At 44.0% G+C, this 11,244-nt stretch overlaps 1 protein-coding gene across 4 annotated transcripts in view; it reads right to left on the minus strand.

Annotated features, from left to right (window-relative positions):
* Window positions 1-11,244, minus strand: part of focad (focadhesin) — a 201,930-nt gene that overhangs the window by 10,528 nt on the left and 180,158 nt on the right. For all 4 annotated transcript variants that reach the window (XM_043718981.1, XM_043718998.1, XM_043718973.1 and 1 more), the window contains one exon: window positions 5,085-5,160. In XM_043718981.1, coding sequence (XP_043574916.1) covers window positions 5,085-5,160 — 76 coding nt within the window. The remainder of the gene's footprint in view (window positions 1-5,084; window positions 5,161-11,244) is intronic.

The following is an 11,244-nucleotide window of genomic DNA, read 5'->3' on the forward strand; positions in this document are numbered from 1 at the left end:
GCACCAATCAACCCCACCGCCCTGTGGCCCAACATTTCAACTCCCCCTCAGCTGAGGACATGCAGGTCCTGGGCATCCTCCACAGCCGCTCCCTCACCACCTGGCACCTGGAGAAAGAAAGCTTCATCTTCCGCTTCAGAATACTTCAACCCCAGGGCATCAATGTGGACTTCACCAGTTTCCTCATTTCCCCTCCCCGCACCTTACCCCAGCTCCAACCTTCCAGCTCAGCACCCCCCTCATGAGTGGTCCTACCTGCCTATCTTCCTTTCCACCTATCCACTCCACCCTCCTCCCTGACCTATCACCTTCATCCCCACCCCCACTCACCTATTGTACTCTATGCTACTTTCTCCCCACCCCCACCCCCTCTCATTTATCTCTCCACTCTGCAGGCACCCTGCCTCTATTCCCTGATGAAGGGCTTTTGCCCAAAACGTCGATTTTCCTGCTCCTTGGATGTTGCCTGACCTGCTGTGCTTTTCCAGCACTAGTCTAATCTAGACTCTGGTTTACAGCATCGGCAGTCCTTGTTTTTACCTGGTCTGGTGTTTAACCCTACCAAGACCGGCTGCCGTTTAAGCTGTCTGAACACAAGAGGTTAGGGCTGCTACTGGATAGGCAGAGCTGAATGTTTTCAGCTTACATGGGGAGACTGACCCTTTGTTGATAGATGTTTTCAGCAAGGGACTGCATGTTGAACAAGAAGGCCAGCAGCTAAGGAAAGATCAGGGAGGGAAGGGAAGCCATTGCTTGAGATTCAGCAGCTACAAATGGACAGTTCAACGTGAAAGCAAACATGCTCAGTCCCAATAGACTGAACAACAGGGAACAGCCTTTACAGGAAGATGCTGGGGCCAACTACACCAATGACTATGACAGGTCAAGAGAATGGGCAGGGATCATGTGCCACGGTCAAAATTACAATGCCACCTATAAGATTTTTTTATTCTTCCTTGGAATATGGGCATCACTTGCTGGGCCAGTATTTATTTTCTATATCTAGTTGCCCTTGGTGGTGGTGAGCTGCCTTCTTAAACCACTGCAGTCCATGTGCTGTGAGTTGACCCACAATGCTATTAGGGAGGGAATGCCAGGATGTTGACGGAAAAACAATGAAGGTATGGTGATATATTTCTGAGTCAGGATGCTGAGCGGCTTGGAGGGGAACATGCAGGTGATGTTCCCATGTATCTGCTGCCCTTGTCCTTCAAGATGGAAGTGGTTATGGGTTTGGAAGGTGCTGTCTGAGGATTAGGTTAGATTAGAATCCCTACAATGTGGAAACAGGCCCTTTGGCCCAAAAAGTCCACACGGACCCTCCAAAGCATAACCCACCCAGACCCATTCCCCTACATTTACCCCTGCCTAATGGAACTAACACTATGGGCAATTTAGCATGGCCAATTCACCTGTCCTGCACATCTTTAGATTGTGGGAGGAAACCAGAGCATCCAGAGAAAACCCACGCAGACACAGGGAGAACGTGCAAACTCCACACAGACAGTTGCCGAGGTTGGAATCGAACCCAGGTCTCTGGTGCTGTGAGGCAGCAATGCTAGCCACTGAGCCACCGTGCCATCCATATCTTTGGTGAATTTCTGCAGTGCAGCGTGTAGATAGTACTCACAGCTGCTACTGAGCATAAGTGGAGGGAGTAGATGGCTGTGAATGTGGTGCCAATCAAGTGGGCTGTTTTGTCCTGGATGGAGTCAAGCTTCTTGAGAGTTGTTGGAACTGCACCATCCTGGCAAGTGGGAAGTATTCCATTGCACTCCTGACTTGTGCCTTGTAGTTGATGGACAGTCTTTGGGGAATCGGCAGGTGTGATACTCACAATGTTCCTAGACTCTGATCCACTGTTGTCGCCGCTGTGTTTATATGGTGAGTCCAGTTGAGTTCCTGGTCAATGGTAACCTCAAGGATATTGATATTGGGTGATTCAGTGATTGTAAAACAATTGAATGACAATGGGCAATGGTTAGATTGTCTCCTATTGGAGATGGTCATTGCCAGGCATGTGTGTGGCACTACTGTTACCGGTGACATGTCAGCCCAAGCCTGGATATTGTCCAGGTCTTCTGTTAAGGTCGTTCCATTGCTGCAACAGTGAGAAAATCCAAGTGAAGAGAGTTAAACTCAAAATCATGGCAAAGATAGGCCTGGGTAGGAATGCTGACAGGACACCTCAGACTTGAGAAAACGGGTGCTTGGAGGCAGGATAGGAATTTGCAAAGACCTGATTACAGACCTGAGGAAAGAAGATAGAAGTATGGAGGCTGGGGAAGGAAGATGGGTGGCTGGTTTTTAAAACCAGAAGGGAGAATGTGCTTCAGAAAAGTGACAGATGCATGGTGCTGCATAGAGGAATAAATGCTGAGCCATCAGGAACTTATGAGAGGAGTTTTAAGCAATCTGAAGGAGAGCTATAGCTGATGATGCACACAGATGGAAATGGTCGGGAGATATGTATGATGAGATGCAATAAAGTGACGTGAAATTGTTAGATCAGTGATCGAGAGATGATGGGAGACTATGGGCAGGGAAAGCCCAGTAGTATTATCACTGGACTCCGAGATACAGATACTTTTCTGGAGTTCCAGGTTTGAATCCCACCATTGCAGAATTTGAATTCAATTTAAGAAAAGGTTCTGCAATTAGAAGTCTAATGCTGACCATGAATACATTGCTGATTGTCAGAAAAACCCATCTGGTTCACTAATATACTTTAGGGAAGGAAACTGCCATCCCTGCCTGAGCTGGCCTACATGAGACTCCAGCAAAGTGTGGTTGACTCTTAACTACCCTATGGGCAGTTAGAAATGGGCAATAAATGTTGGTCTAACCTGAGATGTCCTTATCCCATGAATGAATTTAAAAAAAGAGAAAAGGGGTGGCTTTGATTTTGGAGAGTTGAGCTTACATGGAGGGAGAGGTTTAGACTGCAAATTCAGAGGAGACAGAATAAGATGAGATGAGATTTAGGCTGAGATCACTAAGGATGATGAATGGTTTAACTCCTAACTCTAAGCTAATGATTCTTGCTTCCAGTCTCACCAGCCAAGGGAAACATTCTATATCCATCTGCCCTGTCAGACCCTGGAAGAATTTTGTAAGTTTCAAATGGGATTTCGTTCCATTCTTTGAAATACTAGATAACAAAAGCCCAGTTTTGCCCAATTTCCCTGCCATCCCATGGAGTAGTCTAGTGAATCTCCATTGCACTCCCTCTTAGGCAATTAAATCTTTCCTTAGATAAGGAGATCAAAATTATACACAGCACACAGGCCATGGTCTTTCAGGTTCCATAGAACTGCAGCAGGACCTCTTTACTCCTGTACTCAAACTGCCTTCTGCTAAAGCCCAACAGACATTCTATAATTCATACAGTTGTTAATTGATAGTTGCGCCTACACGCTAACTTTTGGTGTCCCATAAACAGGGACAGCTAAGTCTCTTTGCATACCAAAAGCTCCCAAACCATCGTCAGTTAAGAAATATTCTGTGGTTTTTTTCTCTAATAAAGTGGATAACTTCAGACTTAGTCACTTTATAGCCCATTTGCCATGGAGTATAATATTTTGTGAGCGAACAGACATTCTGAGGGAAGAAAGTCTGTGGGAATGTGGTTATTTGTTCATCTGTTAGAAGAGTCGAAGGGGGTAGAGGTGAGTAGCGATGCAGTGGGATAACAAGTTGGAACATTGGTTTAGAAGGTCAAAGAGACAGGAGGATGGGAAAGTTAGCATCCCATCCCCTGGGTTGGCTCAAAGAGCTAAAGAGAATAGCTTGGCAGGGCAGTTTGAAAGCAAAGTGGAAGTGATGACTTTTGGTGGAAATTAAAGGTGGGAAAACTATCCAAGAGTGGAGAGGGGTGGCTGGAAGCTAGGATGACTGGAATAAAGCATCAGAGAAAGGCCACAAAAACAAATGGATTCAGGTTCGAAATGACAATTAAAATGTACAAGAAAGTTCAAGTCAAATGGGTGGCACGGCAGCTCAGTGGTTAGCACTGCTGCCTCAGAGAGCCAAGGGCATGGGTTCGGTTCCAGCCTCGGTCGACCATCTGTGTGGAGTTTGCACATTTTCCCAGTGTCTGCGTGGGTTTCCTCCAGGTGCTCCGGTTTCCTCCCACAGTCCAAAGATGTGCAGGTGAGGGTGGATTGGCCATGCTAAATTGCTCATAGTGATAGCTGCATTAGACAGGGCTAAATATGAGGTAGGGGAATGGGTCTGGGTGGGTTACTCTTCGGAGAATTGGTGTGGACTTGTTGGGCCTAACGGCCTGTTTCCATACTGAAGGGAATCTAATCTCATCTAACCTAGGCAAGCCAGCAATTAAGACAGTTGTACCTTGTACCGTACAGATTTAAAGTTGTTGTACCTAACTACATTCTGTAATGTTTGTTGATGTTGCTATCAACTGTCAATGCATTTTCACTTCATCAACAATCTCATTGAGAGAGTTTGGATGCTTATTACACTTGTGACGCAAAACCAAGTAAACTCTAAGGAGATGGCTACTGTCAGAATTTTAAAAAAATAGTTCCCTGTTTAAGTTAAAATTGTATAAACAAGTATTGAAAATAAAAAGCATAGAGCATTTGTGCTTCATTAACAATAGATAAACGTGTTCAGTTCCCAAGTATATTTTTGTTCCCCTGAACTTCAGACAAACTTTTTCTTTGCACCCTGATTAGTCCAAAACCACAGGTATGGTATGACACTGGAAATAGGCTCCTCGTCACAGCCCAAGGAGCTGTTCCAAGCATCACAGGAGTCCTCTCCAACGACATCATTACCGGAACAGCCACTGGCATTGAGAGTCCATATGGAAGATCACCAGTAACTTTTTAAAAAATATCAAACCAGCATTATTAACATATTTCTTTGGATGGTATGGGAATAAAAATTTAAGCTGTGAGAGATCCTTCCTAACATTAGACATAGGAAGAAAAAAAATGACTTTAGCCTAACAGTCAAATTAAGTTTAAGAATTAACTAGCCAATATGATTTAAGACCACAGCAAATTAATCATTCTGTTAAGGCCATCTAAGATTTTAAATAAAAGCAGTAATATTACCTTTGATCATATTCAATTTATCCAGTGATAATGCTCCTTGTGGACATTCTGCCATGTTAAAAAGCCAATCAATGAACTGTAATGGGGAAACATAAATATGATAATTAATTTAGGATTCAAATGAATAGAATGCATTAAACAATTTGTTTTTATGAATAACACTGACTCAACTTCTGTTAAACAACTTCAACTAACACCAACAACTTCACCAGTTGCATTCCCAGCTACCTCTTCCCCAGCCCCACCCCGCCTCCCATTTATCTCTCAGCCCCCCGGCCCACAAGCCTCATTCCTGATGAAGGGCTCTTGCTGCCTGACCTGCTGTGCTTTTCCAGCACCACACTCTTGACTCTGATCTCCAGCATCTGCAGTCCTCACTTGCTCTTAGTTTTGAGCTTGTGTATGAATAATATTTGTTGTTTAAATTCCAAAGTGATGCAGACCATGTTGTCTCAATGTACTCAGTATTCCAGGATTATATAAAGGTCACTTCCTTCCTGGGGACACAGTCATTGGGATTTGATTGTCAAAATTTTCTGATGCATAGCAATTAACTTCTGGTCTGCCCATCCAATAATTGTTATTTGTCTTGGATTCTTTCTGTATTATACACGGTTTTAGATTGAATACGCAATCTTCCAAGTCTAATGCTTATTTCACCTGCAAACTTAACCATTTATTAGATTCACAGTTGATCAAGTCTTCATCACTCCATTACCAAAGGTTAAGTGCTGTGACACTACCTTTTCTCTTTACTAATCACTGAGTCCAACCCAGCTTCCTCAAGTTCAGTGATGCTCTTGCTCCACGTGGTCGCCTTGTTAGAACTTTCTAACCTGACACTCCAAGTGGTTTTCTTTTAAATTCATTCCTGGAAGTAGGTGCCACTAGCTAGGCCAGTCCTCGTTGACCATCCAACCGTAATTGTCCTTGAGAAGCTATGATGTGGAGGTGCTGGCGTTGGACTGGGGTGGACAAAGTTAAAAATCACACAACACCAGGTTATAGTCCAACAGGTTATTTGAAAATACAAGCTTTTGGAGCGCTGCTCCTTCATCAGGTAGCTGTGGAGCTGGATCATAGAGGACACAGAATTTATAGCAAAAGATCACAGTGTCATACAACAGATGTGATCCATTGAACAACCTAGATTGCTGCTGAGTTTTTCATCTTTTAGATTGGGATGCAGGATTTGATTCATTAACATGTAAACCCCTGAACTTCTTTCAGGTCATGTTCCGAGGCATGGTACATTGGCGAGACAAAGCAGACGCTATGACAATGGATGAATGGACACAGCGCAACAATAGCCAGACAGGGATGTTCCTTCCCAGTCAGGGAACACCTCAGCAGTCAGGGACAGTTGGCCTAGAATCTTCGGGTGATGTCCTCCAAGGCAGACTTTGGGATAGGTAACAACGCAGAGTGGCCAAGCAGAGGCTGATAGCCAAGTTTGGTACCCATGGGGATGGCCTCAATCGGGACCTTGGGTCCATGTCACACGACAGGTGACCCCACTACAGTACACACTCTCTCTTACACACATACAAGCACACATACTCACACATGTAGACCCTCTTTCATATACACTCACTCTCAGGCACACACAAACTAACCCCCCCCACACTCACACTCATGCATACACCCTCTCACAGGAATATACTCCATCACACTCACGCATTCACTCTCTCTCCCTCTCTCACAGACACTCACTCACTCACATACACACCTATACGTCTATAGAGTGAATTTGCATTAGCATAATTGTTCTTGTACAAAACACACAATCTGTAGGCAGTCAATCCATGTAACATTTTATAAATTCCTACTTTGGAAACAGAACCAGTCTGACTCAAGATTGGAATACAGACAGACTCTAACCTCAAACCTTTAATGCATGTCTGAGCTGACATGACACTTTTTAAAATATAAAACCTTAAGTTATCTCGAGAATGTGATTTGAAAGAAGCTCCTGGATTTACATATTAATGAATCGAAACCTGCAACCCATTCTAAAAGATGAAAGACTTAACAGCAATCTAGCTTTTTTCAATGTATCACATTAGTTGTATGACACTAAGATCTTTTGCTATAAGTTCTGTGTCCTATGATCCTGCCCCACTAGCTACCTGATGAAGGAGCAGCGCTCTGAAAGTGAGTGTTTCCAAATAAACCTGTTGGACTATAACCTGGTGTTGTGCAATTTTTAACTTTGTCCTTGAGAAAGTGATGGTGAAGGATGGTCTTTTTGAACTGCTGCCAACGAGGTGGTTTAAGGGGCACCAAGAACAGTGTTGTTAGTAAGGGAGTTCCAAGATATTTGCTCAGTGGCACTGAAGGAATAGTGATATACATCCAAGTCAGGATGGTATGTGGTTTGGAGGACAACTTTTCCTGGCGTTGATAGTGTTCCTGTACATTTGCAGCCCTCCAGGTTTAGGGCGGTCGAGGCTGTGTGTTCAAAGTGAACAGACAGGCTTTGGGATAGACAGTAGTTGAGTTAGTCCCAACAGAATTTCTAGTCTCAGAGCTGTTCCTGTAGCCACAATATTCATATGGCTGGTCCAGGTCAGTTTCTAGTTAATGGTAGTCTCCAGGATGTTGATGGGGGTGCCAGCATTAGTAATGCTACTGAATGTGATGGAAAGATGGCTAGATTCTTTCTTGTTGGAGATACTAACTGTGTGGTATTTGTGAGGGATAAATGGTACGTGCCACTTGTCAGTCCAAGCCTGGATATTGCTGCATTTGGACCTGGGCTGCTTCTGTATCTGTGGAGTGGTGAATAATGCCGAACATTGTTCACTGATGTTTGCACATACCCATTTCTGACATTATTACATAGAAATAGGAGTGGGAGTAGGCCATTCAGCCCTTTGAGCCTGCTCTGCCACTCAATATGATCATGGTTGATTATCCAACTCAGTACCCCGTTCTCACTTACCCCCCATATCCTTTTATCCCTTCAGTCTGAAGAACTATATCTAACTCCATCTTGAAAATGTACAATATCTTGGTCTCAGTTGCTTTCTGTTGCAGAGAAGAGCAGAGGTTCATCACTGTGTGAGACAAAATTTCTCCACATCTCAGTTCTAAATAGCCTGCTCCATATTGATGGATGGAAGGTCATTGATGATGCAACTCAATATTGTCTAGCTAAGGTCACTACTCTGAGAAACTCCTGCAGATTGGAGGTTGAGTTTGATTGATCTCCAATAACAAGCATCTTCCTCTGTGCCAGTGGAGAGATTAGCCTGATTCCAGTTTTCATTTGCCTGGGTAGCTGGTTGGCAATGCAGAGTAATGACAACAGCATGGGCTCAATTCTCACACCGACCGAGGTTACCATGAAGGACTCCCCTTGTCTGAGATGTGTTGACCCTCAGGTTAAATCACCACCGATTGTTCCTCTCTAATGAGAGAGTAGCCTAATGGTCTTTACATTTTGTTCCTGCATCCTTGCAATGGAGAAGCATCTTAATATGTTGCTCTGTATGCTTGCTTTTAAGATAAAAAAAACAAATAATATGTATTGGACATTCAAACTGCAAAGAAAATATTGTTACTTTTTCTATAAAGGAATGAGCGAAGTTCTACCCTTGGTTTAGTGGGAACCTGAATTTCAGTGTGTTGAAAGGAGTTAACACCTTTAGAATCAGCAAGCTGAGAAATCGGCCAAAGCAACTTGAATTCTGCAGAAGCTATAAAATTCAACCACTCATTTTATTCATCGTGACTCTTGTTTAATCCAGGAAAAAACAGTTAGGATTATGTTGAACTATGGGAACAATCTCTAAGTCTAATGTCAGGCATTAACTTAAAAAACAAATATGTACAAATATACAAAAACAGAAGTTGCTGGAAAAGCTCAGCAGGTCTGGCAGCAACTGTGGAGAGAAATCAGAGTTAACATTTCGGGTCCTTCCTTCTGTTCTGAGGAAAGAACTGTCAATGGCTGTGGATGATTAAATAATTTGCTGGAGGAGGCAGCCTCAATGATGGAAGAGCCCAGCACATCAGCATTTATAATAATCTTCGGCCAGAATTGCCAAGGACATTTTAAGACCAGGAGGCACATTTTTAAGATGAGAGGAGAGAGAGACTTAAAAAAAAGGCAAATATTTTATGCAGAGGATATTTCAAGTATGGAATGAACTTGCTGAGGGTGGATGCAGATACGATTACAACATTTAAAAAAACCATTTGGATAGGTACATGAATAGGAAAGGTTTGGAGGGACATGGGCCAGGAGCAGGCAGGTGGGACTAATTTAGTTTGGGATTATGTTCGGCATGGACTAGTTGGACCAAAGGGTGTGTTTCCATGCTGTATGACTCTACATGACTCTATTGCAGATACCATTCTTCAGCCAATTCAACTTACTCCTCGATGTCAAGAAACAGTTGGAGACACTGGATACTACAAAGGTTATGGGCCCTGACAACATTCCGACAATAGTACTGAAGATTTGTGCCTCAGAACTTGCTGCTCCCCTAGCCAAGCTCTTCCAGTACAGTTACAACACTGGCATTTACCTGACAATGTGGAAACTTGCCTAGGTATGTCCTTTAGGGTGTAGGTTTGCTCGCTGAGCTGTAGGTTTGATATCCAGACGTTTCATTACCTGGCGAGGTAACATCATCAGTGGCGACCTCCAAGTGAAGCGAAGCTGTTGTCCCCTGCTTTCTATTTATATGTTTGTCCTGGATGGAGTTCCTGGGGTTTGTGGTGATGTCATTTCCTGTTCGTTTTCTGAGGGGTTGATAGGTGGTATCTCGATCTATGTGCTTGTGTATGGTGTTGTGGTTGGAGTGCCAGGCCTCTAGGAATTCTCTGGCATGTCTTTCCTTAGCCTGTCCCAGGATAAAAAGCAGGACAAATCCAACCTAGCCCTATCAGTCTACTCTTGATCATCAATAAAATGATGGAAGGTGTCATCAGCAGTGCGATCAAGCAGCATCTGCTCAGTGACACCCAGTTTGGATTCCACCAGGGCCACTCAGCTCCTAATCTCAATACAGCCTTGGTTCAAACATGGACAAAACAGCTGAATTCCAGAGAGGAGATGAAGGGAAGTAACATTCCTTGATAGTAAGGCCATATTTGACCCAGTGTGACATCAAGGATCCTGAACAAAATTAGAATCAATGGGAATCAAGAGGGAAACTCTCTGCTGGTTGGAGTCATATCTGGCACAAAGGAAGGTGGCTGTGGTGCTTGGACATTAGTCATCTCAGCTCCAGAACATCTCTGCAGGAGTTCCTCAGGGTGGTGTCCTTGACTCGACCATCTTCAGCTGCTTCATCATTGACCTTCACTCCATCATAAGGTGGGGATGTCCACCGATGATTGCACAATGTTCAGCACAGTGACTCCTCAGATATCGAAGCAGTCCATGTTCAAATGCAGCAAGACCTAGATAATATCCAGGCTTGAACTGACAAGTGGCAAGTAATATTCAAGCCACACAAATGCCAGGCAATGACCATCACCAATAAAAGACAATATAAGCACTTCCCCTTGACATTCAATGGTGACACCATCACTGAAGCCCCCACAATGAGCAGCCTCCCCATTTGCCTGAATGGGTGCAGCTCCAACAACACAAGAACTTGATATCATCCAGGACAAAATGGCCTGTTTGATTGGCACCACATCCATTCCCTCCACCAGCTCAGTAGCAGCACTGTGTACCATCTCCATGATACATAGAACATAGAACAATACAGCACAGAACAGGCCTTTCGGCCCACGATGTTGTGCCGAACATTTGTCCTAGCTTAAGCACCCATCCATGTACCTATCCAATTGCCGTTTAAAGGTCACCAATGATTCTGACTCTGCCACTCCCACAGGCAGTGCATTCCATGCCCCCACCACTCTCTGGGTAAAGAACCCACCCCTGACATCTCCCCTATACCTTCCACCCTTCACCGTAAATTTATGTCCCCTTGTAACACTCGGTTGTGCCCGGGGAAAAAGTTTCTGACTGTCTACTCTACCTATTCCTCTGATCATCTTATAAACCTCTATCAAGTCACCCCTCATCCTTCGCCATTCCAATGAGAAAAGGCCTAGCACTCTCAACCTATCCTCGTACGACCTATTCTCCATTCCAGGCAACATCCTGGTAAATCTTCTCTGCAACCTCTCCAAAGCT

The sequence above is a fragment of the Chiloscyllium plagiosum genome, chromosome 2 (genome assembly GCF_004010195.1).
Source record: "Chiloscyllium plagiosum isolate BGI_BamShark_2017 chromosome 2, ASM401019v2, whole genome shotgun sequence".
Classification (NCBI taxonomy): Eukaryota; Metazoa; Chordata; class Chondrichthyes; order Orectolobiformes; family Hemiscylliidae; genus Chiloscyllium; species Chiloscyllium plagiosum.